At 35.1% G+C, this 20,000-nt stretch overlaps 1 protein-coding gene across 4 annotated transcripts in view; it reads right to left on the bottom strand.

Annotated features, from left to right (window-relative positions):
* Nucleotides 1-11,491: 11,491 nt before the first annotated feature.
* LOC137634462 (uncharacterized) overlaps nt 11,492-20,000 on the bottom strand; it is a 28,125-nt gene continuing 19,616 nt past the window's right edge. The window contains exons 3-6 of one of the 4 annotated variants that reach the window (XM_068366870.1): nt 13,098-13,301; nt 12,509-12,566; nt 12,103-12,340; nt 11,492-11,729 (exon numbers count right to left, since the gene is read on the bottom strand). In XM_068366870.1, coding sequence (XP_068222971.1) covers nt 11,650-11,729; nt 12,103-12,340; nt 12,509-12,550 — 360 coding nt within the window. In that variant the 5' untranslated portion in view covers nt 12,551-12,566; nt 13,098-13,301 and the 3' untranslated portion in view covers nt 11,492-11,649. Of the gene's footprint in view, nt 11,743-12,102; nt 12,341-12,508; nt 12,567-13,097; nt 13,302-20,000 lie in introns of all 4 variants that reach the window. The other 3 variants (XM_068366871.1, XM_068366872.1, XM_068366868.1) reach the window with 3 other exon arrangements.

The following is a 20,000-nucleotide window of genomic DNA, read 5'->3' as shown; positions in this document are numbered from 1 at the left end:
GATAGCTATCACGCTCGGGTAGCGGAAGACGAAGTAGTCATACGCTGGTGAGAGGGGTTACCCGGAGAAATGTGTTGAATCTGTGTGCGTGCGTGTGTGCATATCCATCTAAACATTTAGCTGTCCTTTTTGACGGGGCGCTTATACTAGTTACGGAATAATTTGCAACGAGGAGTAATTACCGTCACTGCTTCAGGTCCAGGCGGCGCCAAAAACTGAAAGTGCCATTGAGGAGGAATGGGCGGTACTTAGAAGATTGCTAAGTGATCTGGGCAACGCAAAAGAAAAGACAGAAGAAACGCATAGCAGAAATAAGAGATCCGTTGAGGCTTCGGATTCTCAAGGCGCTAAACCTAACATTAACGTGGACGTCGATGTTAATGTTAATGTTAATGGTCCCGTTTCCAATGTTAATGTTGATGTCGATGTTAACATGAATGGTTAGTTCGATTCGTGGAGATTTTTCATTGTTTCATTTGTTATAGATATTTAATCCACTTTCTTTTGCTCAATGTGATTATCATGAAATATATGATAAAATATTAGTGCTCTTTTTAAATTTCGACATGTCAAAGTCAATAGTTAATATATCTATTAAGTCATGCACCTGCACATATATTAATATGTCACTAAGCACTGAATTACTGCACTAAAACAAGTAGATTAGCACTGTACTGCTTGGAGTGTGTTTTGGCACAGAACAATAATTGCACTTTGTCTCACGAATTATTTTAGTCAATTTACATATTTTTTCAAAAGTTTACTTGCAGGACATGTCAATAATTTAGAAATCTTCGTAAAAGGATTAGGTTGAAATAATAAAAAAAAAAAATTCAGTTAATTTATAGATTTTCTTTTAGAGTTTACTTGCAGGTCACCTCAATACCTTGGAAATCGTCGTAAAAGAATTACCTTGAAATAAGTGAGCAAGTTTAAAAAAATTTTCTTGGTCACGAGAATATCGAAATAGGTCCACAATTTCAACTATATTCTTTGAAGAAAGGGATTGGAGAATATTGAAATAGGTTAAAGAGTTCAAATATATTCATCGGTCATTGAAGGGGTTGAAATGGTTCGAATACTTCAATTTTTTTTTTTTTTTTTTTTTTTTTTTGGTTTCATGAGATGAAAAACAAAAACAGTTGACAAGTTCAAACATTTTTCTTGGTCATTTGAGGATATTGAAAAGGGTGGACAGGTTCGAATATTTTCATTAAAGGTCATTAAAGAAGTTCGAAATAGGGCGTCATGTCAACTATTTTCCTTAAAAGTAGCATTGGAGGGGACCGGAATGAGTAAAAAAAGTTTCAACTAATTTCCTTGAAGAGGGTCATTGGAGGAGATCGAAATTGGTCGACAAATTCACAGATTTTCCTAAAAGACGGTCATTGGAGGAGATCGAAATTGGTCGACAAATTCACAGATTTTCCTAACTGTTTCCTAAAAGATGGTCATTGGAATAGATCGAAATTGGTCGACAAATTCACAGATTTTCCTAAGAGACGGTCATTGGAGGAGATAGAAATTGGTCGACAAATTAACCTATTTTCTTAAATGTTTCCTAAAAGATGGTCATTGGAAGAGATCGAAATTGGTCGAAAAATTCACAGACTTTCCTAAAAGACGGTCATTGGAGGAGATCGAAATTGGTCGACAAATTCACCCATTTTCCTAAAAGATGGTCATCGGAGGAGATCAAAATTGGTCGTCAAATTCACCTATTTTCCTAAAAGATGGTCATTGGAGGAGATCGAAATTGGTCCACAAATTCACCCATTTTCCTAAAAGACGGTCATTGGAGGAGATCTAAATTGGTCGACAAATTCACCATTTTTCCTAAAAGTTGATCACCAGAGGAGATTGAAGTAGGCTGACAAGTTCAACTATTTCCCTTGAAGGTCATTGCAGGATATCATATAGGTAGACGAGATCAGAGGTTTTTATTGACGGTCAATTTGAGGAGACTAAAACTGAAGAACTACAACATTACATCGAGTAGTTTCTACGCTCGGTTCGTGCTTAAAGATGTCACCATTTCACAGATGTAAGTAATAAAAACAGATAAAAACTCATCTGATGCTATCACTGTTTCAACTAATCGCTTTAAAGAAAACTATTGCAATAGTTTTGAGACAGAAAACCATTTCTGCTACTATTCTATAATGTTAATGTATCATAATTTTTTCTAAAAAAATTGACATAAAATTGATGGTTCTATGGTTAAATTAATTCTGAATTTTTTTCATCGAACATTAATCATTCAGATTATGGATTATTTCAAAATTACTCAAATTATAATCAATATAATCAAAACAAGATCAATATTTTTAAATTCCTTCTTGATTACAATAATTTCTTTAGTCATACATCATCTAAAGGTAAATTAACTTTTAAACAAATCTATTAAAAATTATAAATTTATAAAGGATTAATAGTTTTCTAATAATAATAAAGACGTAAGGCCTCTTAAAAGCCTTAAGTTCTAAACACAAATTTTCATAAATTTCACAAGACGTTAGCTATAAAAACCTGTTAAATCATAAGCCATATGCTAATCAAAATATCTAAAATATTTTTGAGGCGTTAACTGTCTTTATCATCATCAAAATATTTTATATCAGAATTTTCTGAAATGGTTCCTTGGTTCCAATGGTTCCTTGATTATTTGATTCAAATGGCTGTGAAATACAAATTATTTTACAAGGTCTCGATAATTGATAAAAGTTTGAAAAATAAAATTCAGGTATGAATATGTCTGCAAATATAATATTTTCAAACACAAGTAAAATATCTACCTTTATTTCAATAAATTTACTAGAACACGTCACTGACATGCCTTAGAAACCCCTCTCCAATAAATAGTTGACTTTAATATTAACAACTTATCATATTCACTTTTCAGGATAAATGCTACAAACCGAGTAGGGCTATTTGTATCTAAAAATTCGCAATCGCCGGTTAGCTGAAACATCAGTTTGTTTTTCATCAGTTCTGCAAAAACTGCGCGAAATGATGAAATGTTTAAAGTGCCTAAGATGACTAGGATGAATATCCAAATATGATTAGGTAAGAAATACAAAGGAGTTTCGATGATTTCAGATGGCTGTTACATTTGAGAAGAGCCACATTTGAGATAACGCAAAAAACTGACATCTACTTTCTTTTCAAGTTTACAATACATTGTGTAAGTAAATTCGTGGTGTCGGAATAATTTGGATGTTCTCACATACAAAGATAAAAATTTCGATAAATTATAAAACAACTATTAAACTATATCCTTATGAATTTAAACAGCGTATGTAATGTAACCACAAGCAAAAAAAAAAAAAAAAAAAAAAAAAAAAAAAAAAAAAAAAAAAAAAAAAAAAAAAAAAAAAACCTCTCTGCCCCTATAGTTAAAAGTTAGATGACGTTAATACAACAGATTTAAACGGAATCCAGTGGCTATACATCGTAATCAGTTTAAAAAGATCAAAGAGTGAATCATTTTATCAAAGAGTGATAATGAATATTACTTATGCATTCTCAACAAATAGCAACCGTGGGTTTCTCGTAACTGACTTGATTTCATCTCAAGCTTGATTATTTTGTTGCAACATCAAGTACAGTATTCGGAGTTTAGTTTTGGAGTTTGAAGAATCTGTTCACAATTCTATTTACTACTACAGTCCGGGGTTTATTGTCTCCTAAGATTGTGAGAACATTAATCAGACGTTACAGGTTACGTTAACTATACAGTGACAGAATACCTCTTGCCATCGACAGTAGCATTTTTAAAACACGCATACATGCACACAGATACTATATACATATATACATTTGTGTATATACAAAGTATGTACGTAATTTATATATACACTACACACATATACATACATACATATATATATATATATATATATATATATATATATATATATATATATATAAACATATATATACATATGTATATATATATATATATATATATATATATATATATATATACAGTATACATATACATTATATATATATATACATTATATATATATATATATATATATATATATATATACATTATATATATACATTATATATATACATTATATATATATATATATATATATATATATATATATATATATACAGTACAGTATATGGAAAGTTTCTTATACTCTCTTCATCAAAACTTTCCTGAATACTTTTGAAAATTTTGAAAACTCGACACTCATCTACAAAAACAATTGTTCTAAAATGGGCTCCCGGTAGTACAGTAAAACAGACGCTTTACAAAGGTTATAAGATCATCCTTGTGTATCAGTAAGTGGGACATACATATATTAAAGAACACTTGTTATTACAAACAGTTACCATATGACTGTATCGTTACGCATTTCCGTCAACTTCCTTAGGAAGACCCTTTAAAAATTAAAGCGAATTCTCTTTTTAAAGTAAGTTGTTTTATCAATTAAAATCTCTTTAATGTTGTTAAGTGACTTGTTGCATTGTAAGCAAGTAGTAATATCTCATAAATATTACGTAACACACTGGGACTGTACTTATGTTCGTCGCATATAATCATAAACAATAAATCAAGTTACACACCTACACAGGTGTGTATTTTCTCTCTCTCTCTCTCTCTCTCTCTCTCTCTCTCTCTCTCTCTCTCTCTCTCTCTCTCTCTCTCTCTCTCTCTCTCTCTCTCTCTCTATATATATATATATATATATATATATATATTAGTGCTTTACAAGCAACAATTCATGCTAATTGACACAACATACAAATATACAAACTGTACTAAAAATAGTTGTAATTTTATGTAAACTTGTGAAATATATCTCCAAACCACTGTAGTGTTATTCTTATTCCCTACAATTTAATGTACCTTTTTTGATAAAACATAAAATTGAAATTAATAGAATTTCAATAAAATCTAATTTACTGCTAATGTTGCTATACCGACTAGTCAGTCGTCCTACGGAAAAGGGTGGCCATAAAACCGAGCTATACAATTACAATAAATCTACAGTGATTTTGTTTATTGCATTCATTAAAAATCTGGTGTAATCTGCAAATTTATCAATAAGACTCGGACGAAATACAAATCAAGAAAAACTATTCCATAACCGTCATTCTTTCCATAATTTCTAACCCGTTTCCGTTCAGGATTTGGATTTTTTAATATGGGTTACATGACGCAAACATGAGGACGGAGGGGAGGTGACTGGGGCAGAGGGGCAACTGGGGAATTTATAATTGCAATGTAAGGTTAAAGTAAAAGAGAGATAGGTCACCTAGATAGAAGAAAGGAAGATGCCAAAACCCTCCAGTAGGGTTGTAGTGACCGATGTGGCAACGTCCCTGACAGGTGAACGCCAGACAGGGATTCGAGTCGCTGCAATCTCACCATCCTTGTGAGCTACGGACGGGGGTGTTGGGAGAATCTATAGGTGTATCTAACGAGTCATCAGAAACCATTGCCTGGCCCTCCCTGGTCCTAGCTTGGGTGGAGAGGGGGATTGGGCGCTGATCATATGCATATATGGTCAGTCTCTACGGCATTGTCCAGCTTGCCTTTGCTATTCATGAGCGGCCTTTAAACCCTTTACAGTGATCCTCCCAAGATGCACTAACAGCAATAACAGCCCCCCCCCCCCGAAATATCTTTGTTTAACTTTGCCGATTAAAGAGTTATCAGAGCCATAATATTATATGGGGCAGAAACTCGGGCTCTTAAGAAGAGCCAGGAAAGACTGTAGGAAAGAACGGAGATGAGGATGGTAATATTGATTGCTGGAATATTGCTACTGGAAAGAAGGGAGAGTGAATATATAAGAAGAATGTGTGGTACATGTAATGGGATAGGGATGCTCCTCTTGGATCCTAAGACCATGAACTAGGAAGGGAGGATGTGGAACCAATCAAGAGAGCTACAACAGTGTTGGGGAGGAGGAATATGGGGCGTCAGAGGATCAGATGGGTGGGTGGAGTGGGACTGGGGAAGCAGATGTAATGTAATGAATGTAAATAGATGGAAAAAGTTGACTCGATCGGCCAACCCTGCTATACAGTGGGATTAATAATGTCAAAAGAAGAGGAATTATATGTTCATTCTAATTACAGTATCTTTATCATTCGTCTTCGTAATAATATTAAATATACTTCAATTTCTTGTAGTGATTCTTATATCATACATTAATTTTACTTAATTAACCAATTAGTGTTCATTAATTCGTGGCAATATTCATGTTTTAGCAAAGATGATGGGAAATATGGAATCCTGAAATTTTAGTGGAACTCAGTAATAATTCTAATGCAAGTTTATGCTTAAAAATCCTTTCTTTAAATCTAAATCTTTCTAGAAGCAAAATAGCCACTGTATGTATGTATGTATGTATGTAAGCAAATGTACACACACAAGCTGTACCACACATACAGCAAAGATAAAACATAAAACGATTATATCTACTGACACTTTGATTTAGGACACAACTGTTACTAGTTGAAGAGAATATATTTAGTCATCTCTTTGGAGGACACAAATATTACTAAACAACAAAAACAACAGTCAAGTCACGAAGAGAACAAAGAAAAACACTTTTGAACTTTATAAACAAACAATACCAGAATCTCCTTCAGATTCTGTTCAGGAATTTGACGGGGAAATGACAAGTGATTTTATTGCGTGAAAGTAAAAATGTATTTTTTTTTTATCTAAAATCGAAACAGTTGTACACGAAAAGGAATGTGTGGGAGCCGATTCAGTTTCAGATAAGCGCACCTTTATGATATTAATTTACGGGTCAAACACTAAAAAAGAATGGTCAATTCCTTATTCGTATAACGCAAGTTCTAACATAATCGTCTTACATTAATCAATGGGGTGATTTCGAATAATTAGCTTATAAGAATCTTCTTCTTCTTCTTTGTCTGCATCTTTTCCCACTTTTATGTGGGGTCGATGTTTCTGGCCAGCGTTCTCCATCTACCTCTGTCCTACACTTCATCACCGGTTAATCCCTTTGATCGAAGGTCATCCTTAATTAGCTTGTAAGAATATCAATCCTTAATTAAGGCATACGTGTTGCTAGGCACCTTTTCATTGCTAGATCTCTCAAGCGGATATCAAGTGTTCAAAGATAACTATAATCGTAGGTGGTCAATTTCCTACAGCTGTCTTCAATTTCCTACAGCTGTCTTTCAGCAGAAGATAACTGGATTCCTCTTCAGAATAATAATCAAATGGTTTTTATTAGTTGTTGTAGATTAAACCAAGCTTTACGTACTGAGGCAATAGATTTGAAATGCGTTTAAGAATTTAGGGCTTTGCTGTGGACCGCACATAACCCGGGCTTAGGGCCTGTGATGACATTCAGTGCCAAAGTACAACTGGGAAGAAAAGAGAAAACCTTACAGGCACATTAAGAAGAAAATGTTAGGAAAGGTGGGATAGCAAGAAGGAAGAAATGGCAATTCCTTTAAGGGGAGGAGTCAAAACACGAGAAATAGGTCAGGAAGCAGTACTTCATGGCCACGCTCGCACTACAACCGATTAAAAACAAAGTAAAGTCACATCTCAAAGACAATTTAATCAAGGAACTACACAAGTGGATAGGGAATTGCTCTCCCTCTGCCAAATGGTACAAATGGGCCACAGAGCTAGAGCCTCCACCCATAGACAGATACACCCCAAGAGAGCAAGCTGTATGTATACACAGGCTCAGACTGGGATATAAGGCTAACTTGGAAATACTGGATAACATTCAAAGACCATGTGAACACTGTGATGTCACACCACAACAGGCCCTCCTGCCCTACCTACTAGAGTGTAGGGAAACAACTCAACTGAGAAGTGACCTACAAATCAACATCAACTCACCACAGCCCTGGCAGGCTGCGGCCACACTGGGAAAAGCAATTGTTGAAAACATAGCGAGAGACAGACAGTTGCTTACAAGACTACCCCCACCAAGGTAATGACCTCAGAAAACTCGTCTAACCATCTCATCCCCTCACCGTAAGGCCCTATTCACATCATCTTCTGTATTCTTTGAATGTTATCCAGGATTTCCCAGTTAGCCTTGAATATCATTCAGCCTTCTCTGAACTCATTTTCTCTGGCGAATGACTTCAGTGTTTCCATTGATGACCAAGATGCAATTTGAGAGCTTTTTTGAATAAGAAAAATATTTTTCTAACAACTTCAATGGCATCACAAAACTTGATGTGTGAAGAGTACGAGAGGAAAAAGCATCCATGAAGAATTTTAGAATAATTGCAGTGTGTTCCTATGTTCCCTCTACAACTATAATGTTATCTCCAGTTGTATACACAAATCTCAAAAGCATCACTTTGTCAAGATATAAAGAGGGAAAACCTCTTAGTACTGAGAACTGTCATATTTTCATATTGCCATTAGTCATAAAGTTTAGTAATACGTAACCATCTAACTCGTGCTCTGCAATTGTGAAAATAAGTACAAAAACGTCATAAAGTGGTAATTTATCTGAATAAAAATCTGTTAATTCTCATAACTTAGTTTTCCTATATCCTGATATTTTCTCATCTAAAATATGATGAATTTTAGGATGATCAATAATAACGAAATTACATTTTTAAGTTTAAGATTACAAGTTAGATTGCATAAGCACTTTCAGAATTCATCTTATCTTTTAAACATAATAAGATCCATTAAAATTGCATTTAGGCAACAAACATTCTACTACAGATGCTTCTAAATCTTTTGGGAATGCTAAAGTAAAATAAACAGCTAAATATTGTCTCGAGTAACCTGGGTATTCTTTGATTATCCGATTGACTATACTCTTTTCAAATCCTGCTGATAATGGAAGAGAAGAAAATGGTATTCAGTATTTTACAGCGTGTTCATCAAATAATTCAAAAAATTCAATTAATTTGCAACGGAAAATTATTTCCAAGGCTTAAATTCGTGAGATAAAAGTCTAATAAAACACAATGAGCCTGGGAATGGCAGTTTCATTTTATGTAGAAATTCCATTTATGGAATAAGATTGTATAAAAGCAAGACGACTCTACAGAATGTTCCTATGGTCGGGGTGAATTGTTCTTTGGACACCAAATACAATCCAAATCAATTTACAGGAAATGGAAAAACTACCGGTGAAAATGGGAGGGTTGGTACGCCTGGCTGCGGGTGCTCTAGAAGGGCTATATTAATGGGCTAATGTTTCAGAACGACGTTATACTAAACCTGAAAATCTTTGTTTTGCATGATAAATTACCAGTGTCACATTGTGTTATGACCAAATTCTGCTTTTTAAAACACTACTATATGCTATATATTAGTAAGCAGATGGCAGTAGTAGTCCTTCTATGGCACCTGACATCTGGCATACAAATCTGTGGGACTTCAGACACTTATATTTCAGGGACTTCAGTACTATGGTCCAAAATGTTTTGCAAAAATTGTGCAGATACTTTTTTTTATCTAGTGTGCAAACAACTATAAACATTCTTATTTTAGCCTATGCTAGTGATCAACCCCACATAAAAGTGGGAAAAGATGCAGACAAAGAAAAAGAAGTTCCAATGTAATATAATTGATTCGGAAAACTATTATGAAGTTTGATCAGTAAATGAATTTACAAGTGACGAGTTAGGTGGTAAAGCAATCTGTTTTAAACCTTCTCTCCTATACATATGAAGCCGAGCTAGATTAACTAAGCTGGAAAAACAATTAATGTATTTTCTATCTTTGAGTTTTAGTTTTCAGGTAAACTCAACTTACAACACAATCCAATATGGCGTTACACTGAATAACTTGATCATTACTAACTAAGCTACAACCATAGTTGGAAAAGCGGGATGCTATAAGCCCAGGAGCTACAGCAGGGAAAAAAGTCAACTGAGGAAAGGAGATAAGGCAACAGCTAGATTAGTGTGCCTGAGAGTACCCTCAAGGAAGAGAACTCTAATCCAAGACAATGGAAGAAGATGGTATAGAGGCTATGGCACTACCAAAGAATATAAAATCTTTAATTTTTCAGTTTTGATTCTTTTCATTAGCCACACCTTTGCACCGAGTCTATTCAGGCTGGAGAGATGGTATAGCGAGGCCTCTTTAACACTTTCCCTTTGATTTTTGTGCTTTTGTCACACGAAATCATTGAAAAAATAAACTTCATGGTGCTAGGAACTACTTGAAGAGGAAATACCAGACAACACAGTGCATCTCCAAACAGTTCCCTCGTCTCTTTAGCCACAACTAACTTCTAAAACATTCTTCAAGTCTGGCTGTCACACTCCTTTATTGTAATAGTATTGCTGCAATAGTTCTCCAGACGATGTCTGTTAATCTGGCATTTTGTTCAACTTTAAAGTTTCCAAAAAATAGTGATGGAACAATCTTATTTAAAATTCAGTTTGTAGTCAACAAAACACCGGAATCTACAATTCTGAAAGGGAAATGGACCTAATGGCATCCTTTACATGTTACTTGAAAATGTTACTCTCTCCATGCGTGTTGCAGCATTTATATAGTTGATCAATCCCTAGCACAGCCTAAGATAGGGCAATATTTACAGTATACTGTAGGTGATTGTACTACATTAATTTGGACTGTATTTGATGTCAAAAGAGCATTTAATTCAGATCTATGGAACATTAGGTAGTGTTACCTTTCTCTTGGACACATGATTTTGTACAACCTTGTTCCATAAATCGCCACTCCTCAGTCCCAATACGTAAATTTTATTAAGACTTCAAATATCACAAATCTAAACCTTACAAATATTGATCGGTTGTCAATTCATTCCATATCCTTTGAAAGTGTTTGATGAACATTGTGTAAAACTGAATACCATTTCCTTCTCTCCCAATATCAGAATGAGTTGAAAAAAGTAAAGTCAATTGGTAATCATCTACGACTACCCAGATTCCTCAAATCTAGCCATTCTCTCCCAATCACCCAACATAATTCTTCTGCTTTTATTTTTACTTTTGAATTTCAACTAGGCTTAGCACCATCTCTAGTAGAGAGTGGGTTGGACAAATACAGTGCATGGACCTTATATTCAAATAATAAGAAAAAGATACTAAAAATGCTTAGACAATTTGACGTACAATCTTATACTTGATAAGTACATGGTTATTATAGATCATCGTGAAATCCTCTCCTTTTAAATAATGATAAAATGTTAGAATATATGAAAACATCATGAGATTGTACAGATTTTTATTAACACAAATCCCATAGCTCCCAAAAAGTTTTTGAACTTTAAATTCACAATTACAAAACTGGAGTTAGGTACATTAGCTACATATTGCTTGGTTACAAAAAAAAAAATGGACATTATTCTTGTTTTTGACTGAACAAAATGATGTCCTGAGACTTGCAAATGAAACTCAAGATAACACAACAATTGTGGAGGAAGAATAACACAATGCAATGATTCAGAAATTTCTCCACTTTGTTGTCCCTTCTCGTACTCTTCACACATCAGGTTTTGTGATACCTTTCAAGTTGTCTTTGGCAAATGACTTCAGTGTTCCCCTTCATGATCAAGATGCATTTCTTCCATTTGAGCTTTAGACTTCTTTCCTCCAGCAGACGACTTCAAGAGCAAACCTTATCGTGGTAACATTATAGAAAATAATGATCAATTTCCCTCTTGAACAAGTTTACAATTATCTTGTAGAAGGCGCACAATTCCCCTTCATTCTTCTTCTGGTCCTGATTATTCGAGTGTTCACGGGATCATGTAAACCTGCATATAGTTTCTCAGAAAAAAAGAAGTGTTAATATCTTTTTTAAGGATTAGACTACCATAAAGAATACAAGAAAAATCCGAGGAACACAGACATAACAAGAACACACCAACACTTTATCTTTCTGTGCAATTAAAAAGCTTGCAGGCAAAATGCGCGTTGTGTGCAGGTGCTCAAGTCAATCATTATTTACTTATTTAAACTTTATTAATTTTACTTTACGGATCAATTGCCACATGAACGGAGAAGGTAAAGTATGAGAAAACTAAACTTGAAATACAAGGCCAATTTTCAAGTGAATATTAGGCTAATCTGACGAGACATTTCCGTAAAATTTCTTGGTCAAGACCATAAGCCTCAAAGGAAACTCACCGGAATCAACATTAAGACTAATATCAATATCAGATTTGCCACGAGATCCACCAATATTGATGTCGACATCCAGATCTAATTCGGATGAATCTCCTGATGCTTCAACATTTCTCTTCTTCCTCATGTGCTTTTCTCCTTCTGCCTTTCCTCCAACGTTGGCCAAATCCCTTTTACTTCTCTCATTTAATGCTACCTTCTCTCCTTCATTCTCCTTTGCAGCGTTTGGCAACGCCCACACCTGAGGCATTTACATAAACATATGAGGTATATTGCACAACTGCACACATATATATATACCCACAGTTGTGAATGTTGGATTGATCAGTTTTCATAACTTTAATTTATTACATTATATTATTTCCGAAGAATAATAATGGAAAATCATTCTTATGTTCAGAATACTCACAGAGGAAACAGCCAGGAGACCCAGGAGAATGAAACACTTCATGATGGAGATCTAGAATCTTCGGGAGAAGAATGCCACCGTTACTAAGCTTAGTCATAGTAGGCCTACAAAAGGAACAGTTATGTGTGCACAGTAACAGTACTATGTACACGGTAACTGTACAATGTACCGAACATTTATTTAGTGCTTACTCGTATAACAGTTCATTGAGTATGATGTTCCACGTACATAGCAAATATTCATAGATTCCAGTTTATGTAACCAATGCAACCGTTATATGGACTTTGCGTAGTAAACCTTTTGGAAATTAGCTATAGCATGGCTTTACATAATGACGTTATTATGCCTATAATAGTTGAGGCAATGGCGTGTAATTATTGACAGTAAATTACACTGTTCTAGTAAGAGTTGTTTCTAAACAGAGTTAGGTGATGGTAAAATTCAGGAAGGAAGGGTGATTAAAGGGATGTTATATATGTACACAAGAAAAGGCTGAACCATTACTAAGAATAATAGTTTGCATGGAAAATGGTTAAAAATAAAACAGGACGAAATAGGTTGGTTGAGTAAATTCACTGCTCCTTCTTACCCAGAGAAGATGAAGGAACAACTGCTGTATCTTCGCCGTGTGTCTACAGAGGATAATCCACAGGGCTTTTATACCCTGGGGAAGACGTGGGTGTCATGAAATACAGTCCCCTGACACATTTCTCTGCTTAGACTCCTCCCCTTCAATGATTTGTTATGCTTCATAGCCTGAAGGCCAATCTACTTGGGTAGCAAGGGGAACAAGCTGAAAGTGCGCCAATACTGTACTGTATATCATAACTATTTGGTTGTCGAGAGCAAACAATTCAGTGGAAAATTTAAAACGTAAATAAAAGCGAAAATCATAGTAGAATTTATATAAATGAAAAAAAAAATTGCAAAAAATTACAAAAAATAAAACACAATATGTAAAATAAATAAATAACAAGGCTTCTTCACATTTAAAATTCAGTGAAAAAATGCATTCATCTAATGTTTCAAAGACATAATCTTTAAATTTCTTCACACGCTTCAGATGGTCTCCTAACTAACACATTGCATTTATAGTGGTTATACATAAGGGACTTGTCTTTCCAACGAAGGCATTCAAGACCACTATGAGAATCAAAATATGGATGCCAATTAACTTTCCAAAAGACGAAGAAGGATAAAGCTTTAATTCAATTTGCAAACTCACTGTCACATACACTAATGCCAAGAGTATCTATCTATCTATCTATCAATATATATATATATATATATATATATATATATATATATATATATATATATATATATATATATTATTATTATTATTATTATTACTATCCAAGCTACAACCCTAGTTGGAAAAGCAAGATGCTATAAGCCCAGGGGCTCCAACAGGGAAAAATAGCCCAGTGAGGAAAGGAAATAAGGAAATAAATAAATGAAGAGAACAAATTAACAATTAAATCATTCTAAAAAAAAGTAACAACGTCAAAAGAGACATGTCATATATAAACTATTAACAATATCAAAAACAAATATGTCATAAATAAACTATAAAAAGACTCCTGTCCACCTGGTTAACAAAAAAGCATTTGCTCCAACTTTGAACTTTTGAAGTTCTACTGATTCAACTACCCGATTAGGAAGATTATTCCACAACTTGGTAACAGCTGGAATAAAACTTCTAGAGTACTGCGTAGTATTGAGCCTCACGATGGAGAAGGCCTGGCTATTAGAATTGACTGCCTCCCTAGTATTACGAACAGGATAGAATTGTCCAGGGAGATCTGAATATAAAGGATGGTCAGAGTTATGAAAAATTTTATGCAACATGCATAATGAAGTAATTGAACGACGGTGCCAAAGATTAATATCTAGATCAGGAATAAGAAATTTAATAGACCATAAGTTTCTGTCCAACAAATTAAGATGAGAATCAGCAACTGAAGACTAGACAGAAGAACAATACTCTAAACAAGGTAGAATGAAAGAATTAAAACACTTCTTCAGAATAGATTAATCACCGAAAATCTTGAAAGACTTTCTCAATAAGCTTATTTTTTGTGCAATTGAAGAAGACACAGACCTTATATGTTTCTCAAAAGTAAATTTGCTGTCGAGAATCACACCTAAAATTTTGAAAATCATACAAATTTAAAGAAACATTACCAATACTGAGATCCGGAAGTTTTGGAGCCGCCGTCCTTGACCTACTTACAATCATACTTTGAGTTTTGTTAGGATTCAACTTCATACCCCATAATTTGCACCATACACTAATTCTAGCTAAATCTCTATCAAGGGATTCACCAACCCCAGATCTACATTCAGGGGATGGAATTGATGCAAAGAGAGTAGCATCATCTGCATATGCAACAAGCTTGTTTTCTAGGCCAAACCACATGTCATGTATATATAGTTTGAAAAGTAATGGGCTAAGAACACTACCCTGTGGAACACCGGATATCACATTCCTATAATCACTATGGTGCCCATCAACAACTACTCTTTGAGATCTATTACTTAAAAAATCAATAATAATGCTAAGAAATGACCCAACCACTCCCAACTGTTTCAGTTTGAAAACAAGGGCCTCATGATTAACACGGTCAAAGGCAGCACTAAAATTAAGGCCAATCATACGAACTTCCTGACCACAATCAAGGGATTTCTGTACAGCATTGGAGATTGTAAGAAGGGCATCACATGCTCCAAGGCCTTTACGAAAGCCAAATTGCAAACTAGGGAGTAGATGATTACCTTCAGCAAACCTATCAAGACGTTTTGCCAGAAGACGTTCAAAAACTTTAGATAATATGGGAGTTATGGAAATTGGGCGGTAATCAGTGGAACTTGAGCTACCACAAACACATTTACATAGAGGAGTAACATTACCAATTCTCCAACAAGTGCTAAAAGCTCCTCTTCTAGCTAACTTACGCAAAATAACAGATAACTTTGGAGCTAAGAAATCTGCTGTCTTTATAAAAAACAAAGGAAAAATACCATTTGGGTCTACACCTCCATAAGCATCAAGATCCACCAACAGAGCTTTAATCTCACGAGATCGAAAAGCTAAACAAGTTAGTTTAGCCTCAGGAAAACAGGAATGAGGAAGTTCAAGTTTTTCATTACTCTGTTTACTGTCAAAAACATCAGCATATATACATGACAATTTGTCCTAAATTGTATTTTTCCCAGCTATACAAACCCGAAATCATTTAAAATAGGAATTCATTTCAGCTGAGGTGAAGCAAATTCCTATATTAAATGATTAAGAGGTTTGTATATCGCGTCGGAACATATATATATATATATATATATATATATATATATATATATATATATATATATATATATATATAAAACCTGCTGTCAGAGGTAAAGCGACTGACTCAGGATAAAAAACCAATGTGCCTCATGGTATGGCAAAGAAGTGCCTCATGGTATGGCAAAGAAGTGCCTCATGGAATGGCAAAGAAGTGCCTCATGGAATGGCAAAGAAGTGCCTCATGGAATGGCAAATAAGTGTCTCATGGTATGGCAATTAAGTGCCTAATGGTATGGTAATTAAGTGCCTAATGGTATGGCAATGAAGTGCCTAATGGCATGACAATAAGTGCCTCATGGTATGACAAATAAGTGCCTCATGGTATGGCAAATAAGTGCCTCATGGAATGGCAAATAAGTGCCTCATGGAATGGCAAATAAGTGTCTCATGGTATGGCAATTAAGTGCCTAATGGTATGGTAATTAAGTGCCTAATGGTATGGCAATGAAGTGCCTAATGGCATGACAATAAGTGCCTCATGGTATGACAAATAAGTGCCTCATGGTATGGCAAATAAGTGCCTCATGGAATGGCAAATAAGTGCCTCATGGTATGACAAATAAGTGCCTCATGGAATGGCAAATAAGTGCCTCATGGTATGACAAATAAGTGCCTCATGGAATGGCAAATAAGTGTCTCATGGTATGGCAATTAAGTGCCTAATGGTATGGTAATTAAGTGCCTAATGGTATGGCAATGAAGTGCCTAATGGCATGACAATAAGTGCCTCATGGTATGACAAATAAGTGCCTCATGGTATGGCAAATAAGTGCCTCATGGTATGGCAAATAAGTGCCTCATAGTATGGCAAAGAAGTGCCTCATGGCATGGCAAAGAAGTGCCTCATGGAATAGCAAAGAAATGCCTCATGGTATGGCAAAGAAATACCTCATGGTATAGCAAATAAGTGCCTAATGGTATGGCAAATAAGTGCCTATATGGTATGGTAATTAAGTGCCTCATGGTATGGCAAATAAGTGCCTATATGGTATGGTAATTAAGTGCCTCATGGTATAGCAAATAAGTGCCTAATGGTATGGCAAATAAGTGCCTATATGGTATGGTAATTAAGTGCCTAATGGTATGGCAAAGAAGTGCCTCATGGTATGGCAAAAAAGTGCCTCATGGTATGGCAAATAAGTGCCTCATGGTATGGCAAATAAGTGTCTCATGGTATGGCAAATAAGTGCCTAATGGTATGGAAAATAGGTGCCTAATGGTATGGTAATTACGTGCCTAATGGCATGGGAATAAGTGCCTCATGGTATGGCAATGAAGTGCTTCATGGTAGGGCAATGAAGTGCTTCATGGTATGGCAATAAAGTGCTTCATGGTATGGCAAATAAGTGCCTCATAGTATGGCAAATAAGTGCCTCATAGTATACCAAAGAAGTGCCTCATGGTATGGCAAAGAAGTGCCTAATGGTATGGCAAAACGTGCCTGATGGTATGGCAAAGTGCCTCATGGTATGACAAAGTGCCTCATGGTATGACAAAGTGCCTCATGGTCTGGCAAAGAAGTGCCTAATGGTATGGCAAAAAAGTGCCTGATGATATGGCAAAGAAGTGCCTCGTGGTATGGCAAACAAATGCCCCATGGTATGGCAAACAAGCGCCTCATGGTAGGGCAAACAAATGCCCCACGGTATGGCAAAGAAGTGCCTCATGGTATGTCAAACAAATGCCTCACGGTATGGCAAAGAAGTGCCTCATGGTATGGCAATTAAGTGCCTAGAGAAGGGTTGACGATCCCTACTGATGAGAGGAAATAAGTAGTTACGATAACTAAGATAATTAAGACAACGAAAAACAAAGGGACAGACTGAAACAAAGGAGAGAGAGAGAGAGAGAGAGAGAGAGAGAGAGAGAGAGAGAGAGAGAGAGAGAGAGAGAGAGAGAGAGAGAGAGAGAGAGAGAGAGAGAGAGAGAATAAAGGAAAATGAGTAGCCAGATTTTTTTTTATATACAGAGGTCCATAGTATTGTTAAATGTGACCATATATAGATAAGCTTTCCTATGAAATCAACTAAGGGCATATAACTTCAAAAGTTGAAACTTGCAACAAATGTTTTAAGTTGAATAGGCTCACATAAGTCTTTTTATAGTTTATATATGAAATACGTTTTAATGTTGTTAAAGTTTTTAAAATATTCTATTCTAATCCTTCGTTATTTTTCACATCGTTTATATATTTCCTTATTTCATTTCCTCACTGGGCTATTTTTCCCTGTTGGAGCCCTTGGGCTTATAGCATCTTGCTTTTCAAACTAAGGTTGTGGCTTAGCTGGTAGTAGTAGTAGTAGTAGTAGTAGTAGTAGTAGTAGTAGTAGTAGTAGTAGTAGTCAAGAAGGCACGGCTAAACCCAACCTTATCAAGTGTGGCCTTTGAATATTGTCGTTTTTTCCTCATGAAACTTAAGAAATATCAAAGGGCACTGATAGAATATCAAGTTTTCTTTGCAGGATGACTGATATTAAAAGCCACTATTTTGAATTATAATACATTACATATTTTGACAGATTGAAAATCAACTAGAGGGGATAAAGATTGGTCCTTAACAACAAAGTCTACATTTAGATTCGAAATAGATGCTCTGGGAAAATCACAGTTATTTCGTCACCTAGATTATCATTTATCTATCAAGAAAGAGAGATAAAGTAATATAAGAAATAACTCGTGGGGGGGGGAGGAGGGGGGTTCAATTTATGATGACTTGAATTATATTTTGGGGAAACACCCACAGGATTTATGGTTATTATAAGGCAAACTAGAGAGAGTTAAGCAATTGATTACATACTTAGTATACGCAACCAGTCAAAAATTATGACTAAATATTTATATATATACATTTTCACACACGAACAATGAGATTCAAACCTTCCCATCGCCTCTCCTTATAACAACACGGCAGTTTCGGCAATTTGTGGGAGATTGTCGTTTCCGAGTGTACTTTTCGGTGTAAACCCCTCTCACCATGAAATGATTACTTCCTCTTACCCAACACCCGAGGGACGGGGAGAGACCGAGTAGTTACACATCTGGCAATGACGCTGAGCGTGATCATATATATATATATATATATATATATATATATATATATATATATATATATATATATACTTAGTCCCTCTTATCAACTTCCGAGGGATGGGGAGAGACCGACTAGTTATACATCTGGCAATGCCGCTCAGGGTGACAGGAAATGTGTATATATATGTATAAGTGTGTGTATATATATGTATGTATATATATATATATATATATATATATATATATGTATAAGTGTATATATATATGTATAAGTGTCTATATATATATATATATATATTCCTCTGGCACCCACGGGGAGGAAAGAAATTCTTGCCGGATGTCTCTTTCCTGTGCCATCTCATTGGGCTCAACCCAATTCTCAGCCAGATACTTGCTCTTTATTATATAGGGGAGACAACCTTTGCCAATTAAAACTTAATATAATTTATTCAAATGTTTCTGACAATTCAAAAGAATCCTTTACAAAGCTAAATCACTATTTCTGTATTATTTTCCCTCTCATTGATCTACTTGTGAGGCTGAGCAGTGATAATTTCTTGATATACATGTACAAAGGCAATTGTTCTAACAGGTGCACCATATAAGTATTAACCATTTGTGAACGTGCGAGTTGGTGAAACCTTAACATTTCTTAACCAAAGCGTAAATGCACCTTGACAGGTCTGATATAATACCTTTACCTTAGTGCACATTTGTTTCTAGATATTACCATCAAATACAACCACGAAGCTGGAAATTAATTAATTTTTCTCGTATTGTCATGGCAGACCCAGGCCCACATGACTGAGAACTATGAAGCGTGAAGTGGGAGATGATGAATGGAGAATTATTGAATTAAAAGCTCAAGATAGAGACGACTGGCGAAATCTAATCGAGGCCCTTTGCGTCAATAGGCGTAGGAGATGATGATGATGATTGTTATGTATAGATAAAGCTTTTATATAAAAGCACCTGTTATAACAGGTGCATTATAATGATTTTACCTTTAGTGCAGATCTGTTTTCAGATGTTACCGAGAAATAGAACCAGGAAGCTGGAGGTTAATTTCTTTTCTCGCATTTCCAAGTACAGATAAAATTTTAAGTTTTTGTT

Source organism: Palaemon carinicauda, chromosome 44 (assembly GCF_036898095.1).
Source record: "Palaemon carinicauda isolate YSFRI2023 chromosome 44, ASM3689809v2, whole genome shotgun sequence".
Taxonomy (NCBI): domain Eukaryota; kingdom Metazoa; phylum Arthropoda; class Malacostraca; order Decapoda; family Palaemonidae; genus Palaemon; species Palaemon carinicauda.
This window is presented reverse-complemented; position numbering and strand designations above follow the sequence as displayed.